At 40.9% G+C, this 21,129-nt stretch overlaps 1 protein-coding gene and 1 long non-coding RNA gene across 11 annotated transcripts in view; one reads left to right on the forward strand and one right to left on the reverse strand.

The window, feature by feature from the left end:
- hm13 (histocompatibility (minor) 13) overlaps positions 1-21,129 on the reverse strand; it is a 120,259-nt gene that overhangs the window by 89,116 nt on the left and 10,014 nt on the right. For 8 of the 10 annotated variants that reach the window (XR_007488436.1, XR_007488438.1, XR_007488437.1 and 5 more), the window contains 2 exons: positions 18,946-18,981; positions 1,051-1,149 (listed from right to left, as the gene is read on the reverse strand). Coding sequence is in view for 7 of the 10 variants with exons in the window: in XM_068649872.1 (XP_068505973.1) it covers positions 1,051-1,149; positions 18,946-18,981 (135 nt within the window). In the remaining 3 variants the exon portion in view is untranslated. The remainder of the gene's footprint in view (positions 1-1,050; positions 1,150-18,945; positions 18,982-21,129) is intronic. The other 2 variants (XM_049754294.1, XM_049754296.2) reach the window with 1 other exon arrangement.
- Positions 1-21,129, forward strand: part of LOC137840061 (uncharacterized) — a 205,980-nt gene that overhangs the window by 23,398 nt on the left and 161,453 nt on the right. The gene's annotated exons all lie outside the window — the stretch shown is intronic.

The raw sequence follows: 21,129 nt of genomic DNA on the forward strand, positions 1-21,129 counted from the left end.
AAGAAGTGGCTTGACCATGGGAACACGGCTATTGTAGGCCATTTCCCGGACACGTCTGTGAACAGTGGCTTTTGATACCTGGACTCCAGCTTCAGTCCACTGTCTTTGAAGCTCCACCAAATTCTGGAAGCGACTCTTCTTCACAATGCTGTTAAGGCTGCAGTCATCTATTTTGGTTGTGCAGCGTTTCCTGCCACATTTCCCCCTTCCAACAGACTTTTTGTGGATGTGCTTTGAAACTGCACTCTGTGGACAGCTTGCACTTTGAGAAATTTCTTTTTGTGTCTTACGCTCCTGATGGAGGGTGTCAATGATGGCCCTCTGGACAGCAGTCAGATCAGCAGTCTTCCCCATACTTGTGATTTAGTTTACTGAACCAAGCTGAGTCTTTTTCAAGGCTCAGGAAACCCTTGCAGGTGTTTCGAGTAAATTAGACGATTCAAGTGATTAGTTGAATACCCTACTAGTTTACTTTTTCATGATATTCTAATATTTTGAGATAGGATATTTGAGTTTTCTTAACCTGTATGCCATAATCAGCAATATTAAAATAATGAAAGGCTTGCAATATTTCAGTTGATTTGTAATGAATCCAGAATGTATGACATTTTTGTTTTTTTAATTGCATTACAGAATATAAGGAACTTTATCACAATATTCTAATTTTCTGAGACAGTCCTGTATTAGGGGCTGTGCATTATAAGGCATATAAATTGAGTAAATTTTAAGTTTTTAAGTGCGCCTTATAGTGCGGAAAATACAGTAGCTGGATTGTGGGGCAGACACATTGGTATATGGATAGAAAAGATGTATCGTTACACTCCTACTAAATACAAAACTATGTACACCAGCTGCTCGGTAACTTGTTTGATGCTAAACCCTATACTATCGTCATAAGCTAGTGGTTTTCTGGTGTTTGTCAGCTGCTCAGTACACATTATTTTCAACAGCTAGTTTCTCTTTGCTGTTCACAATCAAATTTGGCCCCATCCCCACCACCAATCAAACGGATAACAGTTTGAGCCAAGTGTAAAGAATCTGGAAGGTCACCTTGAAAAAAAGGTAGAGTCCAAAGAGAGTACAGCTGGCAATGATTGGGAATTTGGCAGCTTCTCTGCTGGTGATGGTCTCTGGCATGTCTGACGTGTTCTGCGGACAACGACAGGGATAGTTAAACACTTACAGTAAGACTTGTTCATTAAACCTTTAAATGTGATTAACAAAGTAAGTCTGCTTCAACTACTACTCACCAAAGGACACAAATCTTAAGACATAATCAAAGGTGAAGTAACATTATTCATGTTTTGATGGAGTATAATGAAAACTAGCGTGTTGGGGCTATCCCAGGCTCGTAAAAGATCATTTTAACAACAAACGTCTTGCAGGGCACTGCAAACAAAGTTTGGAACCACTGGGTTAACTTATTTTGACCATCTCTAAACTTTTGAACGCATATGAACTACTGTTCAGTACTTGTTTCTGAAATTGGATCTGAATGGCAAATGTTACAACAGGTGTTTGATTAATGAACAACATCATGTCAACATCTATTCCTTTCGGCAACTCTTGTCACACTCACAAACCTGCTAACAACTCTGACATTCTCAGCTCAGTGGCCATTTCTCTCTAAAAACCTCCTGTCGGAAGCCTCACAGTCGAGGTGCAAGGTGAATCAGTGGCCACTTCTCTCTAAAAACCTGTGGAATGCCTTCTCCAGGTTGGGGATGAGATCTTGTCTTCAGTCAGGGGTGTCCAAACTGTTTGCAAAGCGGTCCAGATTTGGTTAGATGATAATGTATAGGGGCCAACCATTCGCACTGACTTTCCTGGAACCATTACCATTGTAAATGAAGTTGTAAATATACGTATATCTATATCCTTTGCTGTCTTCAGATAGGTTGATATTGCAAATGAAAATCTGTTGTCACTACCAGAAAAGTTAGATTAAAATAATAATGAATTAAATACAAATGAACAATTTGATGAAAATTGAATGAAATGTTTTATTAGATGTATTAAGTTTGTTTTATTATTGTTATTGTTGTATTAATGAGAAGGGTGATATTGGTGTTTGTGACTGCAGTAAACAGGCCAGGTTGTATCATGTCAGATTTTTAATCCAAATCAAATCATTCTCCATTTTATCTTTTTTATTTCAATTTCATACGCAACAAATTACTTCATAATCTTAAAATAATAATCCATAGTCTTTTTGTTGTTTGCGATTACTGTGAGTGGGCGGCGCGGACGCGTAGTAGTGTGTAGAGTTCGTACAAAGCAGACAGCTCTCACCAGTAGTCCGTGTTTTTGGGTGTTTTTTTGCCTTTCCTTGTACAGCATCACTTGCAGCGTCTCTGATTTTAGTGTCGCCTTAGGCCTTGGTGTGTGGACATTTGAACGAGGAAGTGTCTGTGTCACTGATTAGCTTGCAAACGGACACCTGTGTGCGCGTGAACTGGGAAGGGATGGAGGAGACACGCTCACAACCGATCATGAGCGCTGGCTCATGTGGGCGTTCCCATTAGGACGAGTTTCATTTCTGTGGCTCGCTCTGGGGCGCGCAGGTCCCCGCGACAGTGCAAGCGGGCCACTTATTGATTTTATTACACAATGCTTTGGGCCAGTCTAAATTTAGACGCGGGCCGCATTTGGCCCGCGGGCCGGGCTTTGAACAAGCCTGTCTTAAGTGGAGGTGTTCAAGTGCCTTAGGGTCTTGTTCACAAGTGAGAGTAGGATGGAACGGGTGACTGGCAGATTGGTGCAGCATCTGCAGTGATGTCGACTATGTACTGGTCTGTCGTGGTGAAGAAGGAGCTGAGCCAAAAAGCAACGACTCAGGAGACACTAGAGGATTTTATCTCCTGGCTGGCCTGGGAAAGACTTGGGATCCCCGGAATGAGCTTGAAGAAGTGGCTGGGGAGAGTAAGTTTGGGCTTCCCTGTTGAAGCTGCTCCCTCTGCGACCCGAGCTCAGATAAGCGGTGGACAATGCATGGATGGAAGATGAAGTGTATTTAATATATAAAATACAATCAAACATTATGTGAGTGCTCCCTCACTTTTCGGAGGGGATACGTTCCATGATCCATTGCAATAGGTGAATTATTGTAAAGTAGAGGCTGACATCTTTTTAACACCTCTATTAAAGGAAGGCTTGTAGCAATCAGCAGTCAAGCATAAAAAGGCTTATGGTGGTGAATTTATTTGGAAGTATAACCATTTTCAAATTTGAACAAACTGTATGAACAGGGTCAAGTACCGATTGACAGAAACACGGCCAGCCTGTCTTGTGTGTAATCCACCAATAAAGACGAAATATGAAATATTACACGTTGCTGCGGTGGCTCATCACTTTCGTGTTACTTTGAGTTACCGTATTTTTCGGACTATAAGTCGCGTTTTTTTTTTTCATAGTTTGGGTGGGGGGGGGGCGATTTATACCGAGGAGCGACTTGTGTGAATTTTTTCATAAATTTTCAAAAAAAAAAAAAGTGAAACCGCGATAAATGAAACACGATGTAGCAAGGGATTACTGTAATTTGAATTTCAAGTGATGTCAGCCGCGCGCCGCAGCGGTTGTTTACATAAAGGACAAAGATTCGATCACGGGATGACGAAGGTGATGAAGGGCCCCACGTACTACCGGCATTATTAGCGGCTTTGTTTGGAAGTGACACGGAGGACGAAGAGTTTGAAGGATTTAAGGATTTGGAGTGACACCGAAGGTTTGAAAAACTATTATGGCTTTTACGCACGCCCGGTTCTACTCTACGGAGCTCTCTTTCACCTCCGTGGATGGAAGTCGGGGGCCGGGGCTCGGCCGGGTGGCTGCTCGGGGACGGTGGATGGGGCTCGGACATGGCTTTTACGCACGGCCGGTCCTATTTTATGGAGCTCTCTTCCACCTCCGTGGCTGGAACTGCGACCGCCGGGGATGGAAGTCCACGCCGCCATACGCCTGGAAGTTGACGCCGGTGCTTGGGTCCTTGTACTTTGTTAACGCTACAATATAGTTATATACTAGATCTGTGGAATAACGACAAGGCTGACGTCAGGGCGCACGCGCAGCGTTGTTGACAAAGGACGAGGAATTTGATCGAAGGATTTAATGATTTGGAGTGACACAGATGGTTTGATAATATTATTGCTTATATAATAGTTATTTGATATATCATTTATATATCGTTATATGGGCCTGTGGAATATTTTGAAGTGCAAGCGCCGTCAGCGGCGCGCACCCATTGTTGACAAAGGACGATCGATGGATTTAATGAATTGGAGTGACACAGATGGTTTTGTAAACGTGATATTTATGTAATAGTTATATGAATAACTCTGTTACGTCAGGCACGTTCTCAGCTCTTCGTTTCGGTTTATGTCACGTTAGCATACCTATCGTTTAGCCTGGTTTTGCTCGTTCATGTCTGTTCTTGGTGTTGGATTTTGTCGAATAAATTTCCCCCAAAATGCGACTTATACTCCGGAGCGACTGATATGTTTTTTTTTCACGTTATTGTGCATTTTATGGCTAATGTGACCTATATAATGTGACTTAGTCCGAAAAATACGGTACTCAGCTCCTCCCCAAGTATTTCACGTATAAATTTGTACTACTTACCTCAAGTGAGCACTCGCTGTCTGTCAGCCCATAGTCATTGGTAATGCCTGGTCACGAATACAGTATGTACGTAATCATAAATATTGTTTCGCATCATGGCAATAGGAAGAACGCATCATTCACCAGAATCTAGTTTGAAGCCAACATGAGCCAACAAGTCATCAATGAACACACCTATTTCAGCTGTGGTGCAAGTTTTACAAAAGGATTTATTTCTAACAAATAAGATAAAAAAGGTAAACTATACCTTTATACCAACTAACTAATTTTGGACCATGAAATAGTGTGTAATATTGATGGGTTGGGCAACACCGATGCTTCGGCGCATGTGTCGAGCTCATAGAGCGAAGCCCCGTGTCGGTGCGTGTATCGCTTTACGAAAGTCACGTGACCGAAACAGCAGCAGTATTGCAAGGAAGCGCGTCAAACCTCTGTTAAAGGAAGCGCATTGTCAACGGGATGGATCTGCCAAAACAATATCTGATCTTTTGCGATTCATCCTCAAAGTTATCAAGAATTATGGAGCAGCCCCAAGTCAAACGAAAGGTTTCTTCTGTGTGGGACCATTTTGATCTCATATCAGAAAATAAGGTATTAATTTCCTTGTTGTTTCATCAAGTTTCTCTCAGCGTTTCCACTTGTTATGTCTGAATTCAAATTCATTTCAAAGTGATCATGTACTAAAATGCCAATTCAATGTTTTTTAGATAATCTTTGGCAACATCTGGACATTGAAGTGGTCAGACAAAGCAAGTGCCACAGCCGATGCCATCCAGGAGGTTCAAAGAGGCAGAGGGCAATATTGCCAGGTCGCAGGATCCAATCAGATACTGGGACAATCAAAAGACCCATTACTCAAACCTCTTCCGGCTTGCATTGCAATTTCGCTGCACTCCAGCCTCATCTGTGCCGTGTGAGCGGGTGTTTTCAACGGCTGGAGAAATTGTGCCCAAAAAGCGCAACAGTCTCAATTTCAAGACGTTGGAAAAACATATTGTTTTGAATAAAAATTTGTAAAAAAACAAATCAATGCACAAGCATCCTCTTTCACAATATGTTCACTTAGATTTTCATGTTATGATTCATGCTCACATTATTTATGGATTGTAACTAAAAAATTAAATATATTTTAAATTTAAATGAATGTATAGGACTGTCTCAGAAAATTAGAATATTGTGATAAAGTTCTTTATTTTCTGTAATGCAATTAAAAGAACAAAAATGTCATACATTCTGGATTCAGTACAAATCACCTGAAATATTGCAAGCCTTTTATTATTTTAATATTGCTGATTATGGCTTACAGCTTAAGGAAACTCAAATATCCTATCTCAAAATATTAGAATATTTTCTCAGACCAAGTGAGAAAAAAAAAATTATAACAGCAAAACAAAATCAAACATTTGAAAATGTCCATTTATGCACTCAGTACTTGGTTGGGAATCCTTTAGCATGGATTACTGCATCAATGCGGTGTGGCATGGAGGCAATCAGCCTGTGGCATTGCTGAGGTGTTATGGATGCCCAGGATGCTTCAATAGCAGCCTTTAGCTCATTTGCATTGTTAGGTCTGGTGTCTTTCAGCTTCTTCTTCACAATACCCAACAAATTCTCTATGGGGTTCAGGTCACGGGAATTGGCAGGCCAATCGAGGACAGTAATGCCATGGTCAGTACACCATTTACTGGTGGTTTTGGCACTGTGGGCAGGTGCCAGATCATGCTGGAAAATTAAATCATCATCTCCATAGAGCTTTTCTGCAGACGGAAGCATGTAGTGCTTCAAAATCTGCATTTACTCTGGACTTGATGAAACACAGTGGACCAACACCAGCAGCTGACATGGCTCTCCAAACCATCGCTGACTGTGGGAACTTCACACTGGATTTCAAGCAACTTGGATTTTGCTCCTTTCCAGCCTTTTCTTCAGACTCTGGCGCCTTGACTTCCAAATGAAACGCAAAACTTGCTTTCGTCTAAAAGAGGACTTTGGACCACTCTGCAACTGTCCAGTGCTTCTTTTCCATAGCTCAAGTCAGACGCTTCTTCTGTTGTCTTGAGTTCAGAAGTGGCTTGATCATGGGAATACGGCTATTGTAGCCCATTTCCCGACACATCTGTGAATAGTGGCTTTTGATACCTGGACTCCAGCTTCAGTCCACTGTCTTTGAAGCTCCCCCAAATTCTGGAAGCGACTCTTCTTCACAATGCTGTTAAGGCTGCGGTCATCTCTCTTGGTTGTGCAGCGTTTCCTGCCACATTTCCCCCTTCCAACAGACTTTTTGTGGATGTGCTTTGAAACTGCACTCTGTGAACAGCTTGCTCTTTTTGTGTCTTACCCTCCTGATGGAGGGTGTCAATGATGGTCCTCTGGACAGCAGTCAGATCAGCAGTCTTCCCCATACTTGTGATTTAGTTTACTGAACCAAGCTAGCAAGCCTCCTAGTATACTTATTCATGATATTCTAATATTTTGATAGGATATTTGAGTTTTCTTAAGCTGTATGCCATAATCAGCAATATTAAAATAATAAAAGGCTTGTAATATTTCAGTTGATTTGTAATGAATCCAGAATGTATGACATTTTTGTTTTTTTTAATTGCATTACAGAAATAAAGAACTTTATCACAATGTTCTAATTTTCTGAGACAGTCCTGTATATATGAAATAATACAATACAAGATATAATTACTTAAATTAGATTAATGTACGTATATAGTAGGTCATCAAATCAGTATCAGATGAGTCTGTCAACTAGGTTGCCTGTAGCATTTTTAAGGTCCAGCACTCAGTGACAGTATCGACACAGTATCAATACAGTTTTGCAAAGTGTTGAAACGTTTCATGACGCCTCATCTACACATCACTAGTGTGTTACACAGTCAAACCTAGGTTTTCGACCACAATCTGTTCCAGAAGGCGGTTCGAGAAGTGAATCAGTCGAATTCTGAATCTATTTCTGACATTACAAATAACGGACAAAATTTTAATCCGTTCCAAGACTAAAGAAAAAAGGCCTTTTTTATAAGCATTTTTTCATTTGCACATTTTTGTCCGATCGCGCAATTGCAGCGCGCCGCCAAACGCGCAACCGTAGCGCGCCGCCGACCGCGCAACTGCACCGTGCTGGTCGCATTATTGTGACAGAGCCGTTGCTGAAATTTAGAAAATATTTTTAAAGTCCTGATGTACTTTCCAAAATTTAAGTGGACCTCAGTGCGCAGGGACCTTAATTTGGTCCGAGCGCGCAACTGCAGCGCGCCGGGCGCTCACTGTCGCATTGCTTTAAGAGCGTCTTTGTGTTTTAGGATGGCTTTACTGCTCCCACTTGCTTTCTTTGGAGGCATGATTAGGGGTTAATACAATCCTCAAAGTAAGGAAAATACAATAACGAACGGAGTTAGTCGGCATCCGGGCCGCGCGGTCGGGTTTTCTCAGGTCCTTTCGGCTCATCTCGCGAGGTTCGACCTCCGAATTTTGTTCGACAACCGAAGCAAAAACCTCTCTAATTTTTCGTTCGAATTCCGATTTGTTCGAGAACCGGGACGTTCGAAAACGGAGGTTTGACTGTATGTTATTTATCAGAAGACATCTCTAACCAGTCCAGTCATCTGTAAGAGTCACTCATGCGCCAAGTCATGGTTTGTTTGTTTTTTGGGCCAACTCACCTTTTCAGCATGTTGACGTCTAAAGAGACGTTTGTATTTTCAAGCTGGAACTACAGTTTAATAGTATTAAAGGTTGGTTGTACAGTACATAGTAAACAAAGTGTTTTGTACTGGAAAAAGAAAAATAAGGTCAAATTCAAAGAAGCAATTGTTGTGGCAACAGATTGTGTGAAGCAGAGGTACAACTAACGCAGGAGATCCCTGGATTTTGAATTGCTGCGTTGTCAGTTTTATATCTGTGTTTTTGTATTGCATCTTTGAATAGCGCACCTAGCCTAATTAATTTGCTGATGGGAGCTTATGATCAGGGGATGCTTTGAGAATAATTGTCAATTTTGGCTATGTGAAGCCCTTTCAGACTGTTTGTGATTTAAGGCTATACAAATAAACTTGACTTGACTTGACTTGATGTGCTTGACTTTTTTCTATTGAATTTCATTAATCAAGCACACTTAACTAATATAAAGGTGGAATTAAAATCTTTTCATCTTGGTAGTGAAGGAATGGGGTCGAAATACAAAGTCTTGCCTAGCTACAAAAACAGATATGCTCAAACCTCATTGAATAAAGTACATAAGAAGACAAGTATATTCACATATTAAATAAATAAAAGAAACATTTTAAGCATATAATTATACCTACACACCAAATCAATAAAGACATAACTAGACATTTTTGATAAGTGGTAATGAGAAAGGTTTTGATAACTTTATGATCTGATATATATTTCTGAGCACTTTGAAATAACAAATGTTTTTTGATATATTGTCTGAATAGCTTAATGACCCTTAAGGAACTGTTTAATGCATGCCTGATGATTTTCTAAATCACGGACACTGCCAAAGTCGTCTAAAAATGTTCAGTACTTGATTGTATTTTATGTTTTGACTAATGCTAGACGCCAGTTTTCGATTACTACTGAACGTTCTGGACAGAGGGAAACAAAGAAAAGATATGGTTGAAAGCATGGTTAAACTAAGAATATGATGACGTAAGCAAGTACAGGGAGATCAAAAGAACAAACAAAAACATGGTAAGTGGTGAGTACAAACTTTGCATAGTCAGGGAACATTAATAAATACGTAGATGTCACAGCCAAAAGCTCACATAATTCCGTACAAAATGACAAAATTGAAAGAATGATGAATGGAGGAGGTGGAACAGTGTATGTGCAAGAATGGAGGAGAATGTTTACAGGAAGGTCACTTGGAGATAAAACCAGGAGGTGTCAGAGGGAGACAGCCCAGCCAAAGATGATCGTCAAGGCTGAAAGACGGAAAGGAAAACAACAGCCCCCACACGCTCGTCCTCGAAAAAAGGGTGGGGGTGTCGCCCTCATCTCAAATTCTGAGCTTAGATTTAGGCCTCGCTCAATTCACGTATTTAAAACATTTGAAGCTCTCATTGTGCGATCCACTGCGTTACCGTCATTCTATCTTGTTGTTATTTACCGCCCACCCGGGGCTTACTCTGGCTTCCTGGATGAATTTTCAGAAGTTGTGGCTGATCTAGTGACAAATGCAGATAATATAGTTATCATGGGTGATTTCAACATCCACATGAATTCACCGTCGGAACCACTGACTTCGGCATTTCAAACTTTAATCGATACGTTTGGTTTTACGCAAGCTGTACAGGCAGCAACGCATAAGAATGGAAATACCTTAGATCTGGTATTATCCCGAGGACTAGCAACCTCAAATATAACAGTACTGCCATACACTACTGTTCTGTCTGATCATTTTTTAATAAAATTTGAAATTTTAGTTCCTTGTCAAAGACAAGAGAGCAATCAGAATTATAGCAGCCGTAATTTTAACTCCATGACTGCAACTGCGCTATCTGAGTTACTGTCGCCGGCAACCGCCATGTTTCCCGCGTACAGTGGCTCTATCGATAATCTTACAAATGAATTCAATGCGACATTATTAAAAGCCATCGACTCTGTGGCACCGCTACGTCTGAAAACTCGCCGTAGATGGCCAACTCCGTGGTTCACAGATGAAACACGTACGTTTAAACAATTATGCAGAAAGCATGAGCGCAGATGGCGTTTAACCAAACTTGAGGTTTTCCATCAGGCATGGAGGGACAGCCTCCTGAAATATAAAGATGCGCTTATTTTAGCAAAAACTCGTTATTTTTCGCAAGTCATTAATCTTAATAAAAATAATCCTAAATACTTATTTGATACAGTGGCAAAGCTAACTCTGCGCCAGCCGACCCCCGATAGCTCCTTCCACTCAGTTGACGAGTTTATGAAATTTTTTGCTCAAAAGATTGAGTCCATTAGGGACGAGATCAAGAATACCATGCCAATCGCTCCGCCGGTTACTAGCGCTGGGGATCATGCAATAACTCTCTCAAATTTTAAAAGCGTGTCCCTTGAAATGCTTACAAAATTGGTTAGTACGGCTAAACAAACAACATGTTTACTCGACCCGCTTCCAGCCAAACTACTTAAAGAATTATTTCCAATTTTAGGACCGTCCATCTTAAATATAATCAATCTGTCTGTTTCCTCTGGGATAGTGCCAATGGCCTTTAAAACCGCTATTATTAAACCACTACTTAAGCGAGCAAATCTTGACCCGGACTGTCTCAGTAATTATAGGCCAGTTTCAAACCTCCCATTCATAGCAAAACTTCTCGAAAAAGTAGTAGCACAGCAGCTTATTGATTACATGGTCGATAATAATCGATATGACTCTTTTCAGTCTGGTTTTAGAGCCAATCATTCTACAGAGACAGCACTTGCTAAAGTGACTAATGATCTCCTCATAGCTATGGATTCAAATACGTCGTCTGTATTGTTACTACTTGACCTTAGTGCTGCCTTTGACACTGTAGACTTCAATATTTTATTAGGGCGTCTTAAAAGTTGTGTTGGTATCTCAGGGTCAGCACTAAGCTGGTTCAATTCCTATCTATCAGGCAGGACGCACCGAGTGGTCCATGGTAATACGTCCTCTGAGCTTTATAATGTTACTTGTGGTGTCCCACAGGGATCGGTACTCGGACCGATTTTATTTAATATTTATATGATTCCGCTTGGGGGCATAATACGTAAATATAATATTAGTTTTCAATGCTACGCGGATGACACCCAATTATATATGCCGTTATCGATGACAGATCCACAGGACTGCTGTAATCTCGAGGCGTGCCTTGCGGAGATTAAGCAATGGATGTCTCTCAATTTCCTTCGTCTTAAACTGAGATGTTGATAATTGGTCCTACTCGTTATCAACATTTATTTAAGCAAACCACTATAACTATAGATAACCGTACTATCACTCAGAGTGATACGGTAACTAATCTCGGGGTAATATTTGACCAAACGCTCTCCTTTCAAAAACACATTAAGAATATAACCAGGATTGCGTTTTTTCACCTTCGTAATATTGCTAAGATTCGTCCTATCCTCTCGACTGGGGATGCGGAAACTATTATACATGCGTTCGTCACGTCGCGCCTGGACTACTGTAATGTATTGTTCTCTGGTCTTCCTAAATCCAGTATTAAAAGTCTACAGTTAGTCCAAAATGCCGCTGCGAGGCTGCTATCACGGTCAAGAAAATTTGATCACATTACCCCAATATTAGCCGAATTACATTGGCTCCCGGTCCATTTAAGATGTGACTTCAAGGTTCTTCTACTAACCTATAAAGCACTGCATGGCTTAGCGCCTTCATATCTCGTCGACCTAGTCGTTCCTTATGTTCCGTCTCGTAACCTTCGTTCGCAAAACGCTAGTCTTTTAGTTATACCGAGGGCCAAGAAAATGTCTGCAGGGTCTAGAGCATTCTCTATTCGGGCTCCAGAGCTTTGGAATGCCCTACCAATGGATATTAGAACTACTACCTCAGTAGAAACATTTAAGACACGTTTAAAGACACATTTCTATGAGATGGCCTTTAACTAACTTGTGATGGCCGATTTGGCCGGAGTTTGTTCTGTTCTCTCTGCCCACCTCCTCCCCGGCTGGGGAGGGGGTTAGGTGGCTCGAAAGCGGATAGCGGCTGGCTGGATTCTCGGGGACCAGTTCGGGATGGGGGAGCTGCGGCTCGGCCCCCTTGAGGACACTGCCAGGACAATCGAGGACACCTCCGACATCCATTTTTTTTTTCATTGATTTTCATATTATGTATTACTTGTGTACTTTCTGCATCCATTATAACCTGGTGATCCTGAAAGGGGGAGCCTTCCATCTGTGGTCCCTTCTCAAGGTTTCTCATTTTCCCCTGGTAGGGGTTTTTTGAGTTTTTCCTTGCCCTTTTGGGAGCTTATGATCAGGGAATGCTTTGAGAATAATTGTCAATTTTGGCTATGTGAAGCCCTTTGAGACTGTCTGTGATTTAGGGCTATACAAATAAACTTAACTTGACTTGACTTGACACATCGAATCGCCCATAATCAGCACCCAACCCCACGGAACCAGCTCTCACCGAACCAGCACCCACTCCCATGAAATCAGACTCTCCTGCGAACTTGCCCCGCCCCAAAGACTCATCACCCATCAAACTCGGCCCACACTGGCATGTGCAACTGAATATAAGCTGACCAAAGAACCTTGAACATTGCCTTTTCTGAATGGAGACTTTCCGCTCTCGAAGGGCCCTGCGCTGTATTGTACTTTCCTGAAAACAGAGCTTTGTGAACAAGAATTGTGATTGAACTCAACCAACCTGTGTAAGTCTAATTTCTGCTTCAGTGTCTTAGCATTTTCCTAAATCTGAAGAAATCAAACAAGCACACAGTGAGTAAATTGGATAACAGGTGATTGGCAGAGGCTTTTGCCGTTAGGCGCAGATAGCGCGCTCCCTAAATTGGGGACAAAATCCAACAGTACCGTATTTTCCGGACTATAAGTCGCTCCGGAGTATAAGTCGCACCAGCCATAAAATGCCCCAAAAAGTGAAAAAAAACATATATAAGTCGCTCCGGAGTATAAGTCGCATTTTGGGGGCAATTTATTCGACAAAATCCCACACCAAAAACAGTCATGAACGAGCAACAACAGGCTAAACGATAGCAACAACAGGCTAAACGATAGGTATGCTAACGTGACAAACACAAACAAAGAGCTGAGAACGGGCCTGACGTAACACATAGAGTGATTAAGGACAACTATTACATGAATAACATGTTTATAAAACCATCAGTGTCACTCCAATTCATTAAATAGCAACAAAAGGCTAAACGATAGGTATGCTAACATGACAAACTCAAACAAAGAGCTGAGAACGGGCCTGACGTAACATATAGAGTGATTAAGGACAACTATTACATGAATAACATGTTTATAAAACCATCGGTGTCACTCCAATTCATTAAATAGCAACAACAGGCTAAACGATAGGTATGCTAACGTGACAAACACAAACAAAGAGCTGAGAACGGGCCTGACGTAACATATAGAGTGATTAAGGACAACTATTACATGAATAACATGTTTATAAAACCATCGGTGTCACTCCAATTCATTAAATCCATCGATCGTTCTTTGTCAACAATGGGTGCGCACGGCTGAGGGCGCTTGCGCTTCAAAATATTCCACAGGCTCATATAACGATAGATAAACTATATTTTAAATAACTATAATACAAGCCAATAATATTATCAAACCATCCGTGCACTTTAATTCCATTAAATCCATCGATCAAATTCCTCGTCCTTTGTTAACATCGCCGCGCGTGCGCCCTGACGTCAGCCTTGTCTTTATTCCACAGATCTACTATATAACTATATTGTAGCGTTAACAAAGTACAAGGATAGACGTAGGTTTGGTGAACGGCTCTTTATTAAACAAAACAAACTTCCAAGCGTGTGGCGGCGTGGACTTCCAGACAGACCGGGTGTGCGTAATGGCCATGTCCGAGCCCCGCGCACCGTTCGCGGACAGCCACTCGGCCGAGCGTCGGCCCCCGACTCAGTAGAGACCGAGCGTGCGTAAAAGCCATAATAGTTTTTCAAACCTTCTATGTCACTCCAAATCCTTAATTCCTTCAAACTCTTTGTCCTCCGTGTCACTTAGAAATGATCACCGCTAATGATGCCGGTAGTCCTTGTGTGGGCACGTTTGTATGTAAACAACCGGCGCGCCGCGCTACTGACGTCACTTGAAATAGTAATCCATTGGTACATCACGGTTCTCCAAACTTTCTTTCTGCTGCTCGATTACTGTTTTCAGCTGCATATTTTACAACTTGAAGTTTGTAACCTGCAAAATACGAGTTTCTTTTTGGTGCCATTTATCTTAAGCCCACCCAGTTGATGAGTCACGGCCAACGGTAAAATTTAGAGCGCCCTCATCCAGTTTCGTCTGAAAATATAATTTTTTTGGGTTGTTTTATCAAAGTCAAAGTCTGCTTTATCGTCGATATATTTTTTTATATACTAAGACACACAAAGAGATTGAAATTACATTTCCACTATCCCTCGGTGAGATAGTACACATATGCATACAAGCAACACAAAGAAAACCAAGAAGGCACTAACAATGAATAAATAAGAGTATTGAATAAATGATAAATAAACAAATAATAATAAATAATAATAATAAATATAAGAGGAGCAAAAATGGAGCAAGTGTACATACAGCAGACAGTGGACTTGGATATGGTGCTTTAAAGTGTTAATTGCTTTATTTGATGTTTTCTCTATTTTTTATGTTTTGAATATGTTCAAGATAAAGAAATAAAAGCATGTGAAGTGATCAACTATACTAAAAATAACATGGGAAGTGGTCAACTATACTTGTAAGTGATGTCTTAATGATCAAGTAAAAATTTGTGAAAAAAAAACATATAAGTCGCTCCTGAGTATAAGTCGCCCCCCCACCCAAACTATGAAAAAAAACGCGACTTATAGTCCGGAAATTACGGTATATTCAACTGATTAGGTAGGCACTACAATTTTGTAATGTCAGAACGCAAACTCTTTATTTGGGGACCTTTATCAGTGATTAGATTAAAATGCAATTAATTAGATTAATTACAAATCCTGTCATTAATTATTGATGTATTCAACCGATTAGTCATGCAAGAGAATTTTGTAATGTCCTAGAATTCATTCATTCATCTTTCTAACCACTTATCCTCACGAGGGTTGCAGGCGTTCTAGAGCCTATCGCAGCAGTCGTACACTGTGAACTAGCCGCTAACCAATCGCAGTGCACATACAGACAAACAACCATTCACACTCATAATCATAATCATACCTAAGGACAATTTGAAATAGTCAATCGGCCTACCAAGCATGTTTTAGAATGTGGGAGGAAACCGGGGCACTCGGAGAAAACCCACATGAGCATGGGGAGAACAACCAATCTCCACACAGGAAAAAAAAACAAAATAACACTACAAGTAAATGTTCCATACAATTTTAATACTTTTAGCCTTATAGGCTACTACTTCTCGCCAGCTTAGTGCATAGTGTACAGTATTTATTTTCCAGTTTAATTTTAAGAGTCAATTTTCTCCATCGTGATACACTTGTATCACGATACGTATCAAGATAGTCTAGTGTAAGGTCAACCATGATAGATTAAAGTGCATTCAGGGATGCAAAACATGTATCGCAATACGTATCAAGATAGTCTAGTACAGTGTTTCCCAACCTTTTTCCATTCATGGCACACCTTTTCATTGGAAAAAATCTCGCGGCACACCGCCAACAAAAATCTGTTAAGCTCCTATATTAAAATCAGTTATATTACAACGAAACACGTAGAGTCCTATTCCTATATATGTATGGAGAGTCGAATAATTTAATAGAAATAAATACTAAATATTCTTTAAATTGTATTCCTTTTTTTAAATAAAAGTGACAGTTTTTTAAAAAGGTTTTAGACGGTGTAAGAAACTATTTAAAGTGATTGTGATTAAAATAAAAGAATCAACGTGATTTTGTTTACTGTTTTAGACTAGGTCTATAAATATTGCAACAATAAGAACAAAGTCACTTTTAAAGACACTCTGCTGTTCTGACAGCAGCTGAGTGGCTATCGCATTCGAGGAGTCTCGACTTGACTGCTTATTTTACGTATGTGAAAAATAACCAATCCAGGTTCTCCGGTTGAACTGCATTCTCTGATTTCCATCGGACCACAAACGCACCACAACCGTCATAGTGTCTGTCACTGTTAGCAAAAGCACACAGCAACACACACATAAACTGAATATGTGCCGATGCAATACAATCATATCGACACAATATGAAATCTCAAGATTCTCCGATTCTCCACACATGCACGATTAGCAAGTGGCTGACCAGGCCTTGCGCGAACTGACCAGTGGTTTGGCGATCCTGTTTACAATGCGCTCCGTAATTAATATTGGACAGTCCCACGGCACAGCTGAACGTCTCTCACGGCACACCAGTGTGCCGCGGCACAGTGGTTGGGAAACACTGGTCTAGTACAGTGGTTCTTAACCTGGGTTCGATCGAACCCTAGGGGTTCAGTGAGTCGGCCTCAGGGGTTCGGCAGAGCCTCCACTGTGGAGGTCCGAACACACCTGATTTATCGTGTAAATTCGTGATGATGCATATCTGAACTGGTCTCATAAAGGCAGGGGTCTCAAACTCAATTTACCTGGGGGCCGCTGGAGGTAGAGTCTGGGTGAGGCTGGGCCGCATCAAATCATAATCCACAAAAGCAATCCATAAAAAAGGTCCTGATCCAATCTTCTCAATTTGAACAAATTAACAGTCAGAACATGCAGAACATGAAGAACAGGAACAGTTCTTCAGAACATAGGCTTCATTTCTACTTCCTCCTACTCCTTGCTGCCAGAGACTTGGCAACGCTTCTTGAGGGAGGAGGCAACTGAGACCCTCAGTATGGCTTTAAGGTGCTCATCTTTAATTCTGGACCTGTACTTTGACTTATTGAAGTTCATTGTGGAGAAGAGCTTTTCACACAGATAGGTGCTGCCAAAAAGGCACATGGTCCGCTTGAACATCCTGGAAAGCTCAGGGAAGCTGGGGGGCAGTTCTCTCAAAAATTGTCCAAGCTCCTGTTCTTCCACTCACTTCCCTGAACTTGGCTTTGAGTTCAGTATTGCACTGCAGGTCAATTAGCTCCATCTGCAGAACAGGGGGGGCATCCTCAACATCAAAGGAGAAGGGGTCAGCAAAAATGTTAAAAGTGGCTCTGTGTGTCTTGAAGTCTGCAAACCTGTGATCAAATTCTTCTTGTAGCTTCCCAATGGTATCAGCATACTTCTCACCACTGAATGCTGTGCCTGAATCCATTTCCAGCTTTTGCTATCATTTCACTCACAACATAGCTACCTTTCACAGCCGCTTCGTTCTCTTTGCTTGTTTTTTTTGAAAAAAACTTGTTGCCTCAGTAGAGATTATTTAAGTTTGGCGACCCGATCCTCTCGCTCATCTCCCAGGTATTTTGCATACTCCTCAGCATGTTTAGTTGAGTAATGACGTCTGACGTCTTTGTTAACAGCAACTTTACCCATGCATATTAGACAGGTTGCGACGTTCCTGTGCTCAACAAAAAAATATTCCGCCTCCCACTTCTCCTGAAATTGCCTGTGCTCATCCGCAACTTTTCTCTTCACGGCAGGTTTTGAAACAGACATGACGGGGGCTGACAAACAATGTACAGCACTAGGTGACAGTGACAAGATATTTCCCTCCACTCGCTCATTCAAACATGTCAAAGTGCTAATTCGCCAATTAGCCAATTGCTAATTCGCCCAGTTGTCACGAGCCTGAGCTACGGGAGCCCATACGTGTCAAAAAAAGTAAAACGGCCAGATGCATGTGCGAAAAGAAATTCGCGGGCCGCACTAACACACAGCTTAGATGTCACGCAGGGGGCCGCAAAATATTGCCCCGAGGGCCGCAATTGGCACGCGGGCCATGAGTTTGAGACCCCTGCATAAAGGCAACAGCAGAAGTCGCACTGATTAATTTGTTGTGAGTTCATGCATTGTATTGGTTTTGTTCTTTGAACAAGGTGACGTTCATGGATGGCTCATTTTGTAAAAACCATATGTCTTGAATTTGAAAAAAATAATTTTGTTTTTCATTAAAGAGGGGTTCGGTGAATGTGCATATGAAACTGGTGGGGTTTGGCACCTCCAACAAGCTTAAGAACCACTGGTCTAGTATAATATCAACCATGATTGATTAAAGTGCATTCAGGTCTTGATAATTTGTCAGAATCTGACCAAGAAAAACTGACGAGGCAAAGATGGCTGTCAATGGACCTGAGTCACAGCTCTACTGCGACCTTCTTTCAAGCAAGCAAGGCCGCCTCCAGGGTGTCTTGACAAATGTTCAGCGAGCTCTACAATCGTTTAATACAACCAGTATAAAAAAAATGCGTTTGGATATAGATTTTCTTAATAAACCATGATATTAGAGGTGACAAAATTTTCCAACCTGATACTTTCTGTTCATGAGAAGCATCACATCAACATTAAGATCAGACAAGTGATCTGGTTGGTTAATGACAAGGAGAAAAGTGTGAAACGATTTTGATTGGTTAATGACAAGTGGGAAAGTGGGAAACACTCTCTGATGCAGTTGACATGATTTACGGTCATCAAGTGATATGATGGTTGCACACACAATCATAGACACACAAAGCATGCATATTTTCATGCATTTAAATAGCATCTTTTATACTCACTCGTATGCTTGACTCGTACGCTTTTTCTCCAAGCTCCTACACACAAGACAGATGCAACCGCACAAGACAAGAATTAAGAAAGCATCAGGACTGAATCCAATTAAAGTAGAAAATTTGAGAAAGAAAAAGAGATGTAAACAGACAAGACAGGAAGAAAAACAGGATCAGGACTGAATATAATCAAAATAAAACCTAAAATCTTTAATATTATATAATATACTATAATACAGTGGTGCCTCTACTTATGAACTTAATTGGTTCCATGATCAGGTTTGTAAGTAGAAGCAACGTTTACCATAGGAATCAATGTAAAAGCAAACAATGTGTCGGACTGTCCCAAAAGTTACACTGTTTGCCCTACTACTCTGCGTAAAAACACAGTTTTATTTTTTATTTTTGCTTTTTCAAACCTTCATAACAAAAAATAAATGTCACTTTATTCTTGACCTCCTAACTTTGCTTGGGGAAGAAGGAACATGTTTTAATTTTCTACACTTGCTAAAAATACCCCGAGAAGACAGAAAACGTCAAATTAATAAATTATCATTTGTTCCACGTACTCCCTGCAATGTGCTCACGTACTCGTCATTACTTTTTGGTGCAATTAATGAGTTATTAATTAGTTATTAACGAGCGCAGAACGAACGCGAGTGAGAACTTAAAAATAGAAAAAAGAAAAGGAAGTTAGCTTCTAAAGATGGAAATTGACAAACATAAAAGTGTGTTCTTCATGTTTTTATTGAAAACAAGCTGGGATTACCTGCCGCACAGCAACGGCTTCCGCCTTACACTCAATGCATGTGTGCTCCTGCAGCAGGGAACACGGATTTTCACGGGTGGCACAACACCGGCCATACTCGAGGATACACATACATTCGCCATACTCCTTTATGATTTAGAGTTTCATATCGATAGTTTTAGGAAACATATTACACTATTTATTTTTTACACTGCTAATGCGTCGAGCCGAACAGGGAATGGCAGAGCAAAGAAAACAAGAGGCGGGGTGGTGGGGGGGGCGTTGGTTTGCAAGTCAAAAATTGGTTCGTAAGTAGATGCAAAACAATCACGAGGCTCCGATTCGTATCTGGAAAAGTTTGTAAGTATAGACATTTGTGAGTAGAGGTTCCGCTGCATATAGAATAAAATATAAAATAATGGATAGAATAGAATAGAATGCCTTTATTGCCATTGTATAGCAGGTATACAGCGAAATTGGGAGTCGCTGCATTGGTGCGTGGAAGAGAAAATAAGGTGTTAAACATAAAATAGCATAAATAAATTGGCAGTGTAGAATGTCAATTAGCCATGCAGACGGACAAGCACAAAACTGAATCTTCATTATTGAGCAAAGGAGCAACAATGATAGAGAAATGAAGCCATCGTAACGGATTCGATTCCCCTCTTACACCACCAGAATAAGACAGAGCACTTGCAGGGTTTACATTTGCTACCACCTCGCCAGTGGAATAAAAACTAAAAACACAAAAGCTAAAGGAAGACAATTTATATCAATATGAAAGCAAAATCAGAGGTATATATATCCTTTTGGGAGTTACTTTTTTAAGGGAAATTTATGTCACTGACTATTAATATACAAATAAAGGCTGTGACCGATTGGGCCACATTCAGGGTGCAACGGTACAGTCCGTACCTCGGTTTTTACACTATGGTTTCGGTATACCTTTTGTGCATACACAAAACAGCTTTTCTATTGAAATATTTTATTTAGCTTTTCAGCTGATTTTTTTTTTTTTTAAATCTGGGATCAATTTAATTAATGATTTAGACACAGGCAGCACAGTTTAGCACATCCCCCTCACATTGCAGAGGTGGTGGGTTCGATTCCAGCTCTGGCCTTCCTGCGTGGAATTTGAATGTTCTACCTGTGCTTGCGTGTTTCCTCCAGGTACTCTGGTTTCCTCCCACAATCCAAAAACATGCACGGTGGCTGATTGAAGTGATTTTGTGTATGGTTGTTTGTCTACTTGTTCCTGCCATTGGCTGGCGACCGTTAATGGTGCCCACCGCCCAAAGACTGCTCTGATAGGCTCCAGCAAACCCGCAACCTTTGTGAGGATAAAGCGGTTCAAAAATTGGATGGATGGATGGATGGATGGATGGATGGATGGATGGATGGATGGATGGATGGATGGATGGATGGATGGATGGATGGATGGATGG

This window comes from Syngnathus scovelli, chromosome 2, assembly GCF_024217435.2.
Source record: "Syngnathus scovelli strain Florida chromosome 2, RoL_Ssco_1.2, whole genome shotgun sequence".
In the NCBI taxonomy this organism is placed as follows: domain Eukaryota; kingdom Metazoa; phylum Chordata; class Actinopteri; order Syngnathiformes; family Syngnathidae; genus Syngnathus; species Syngnathus scovelli.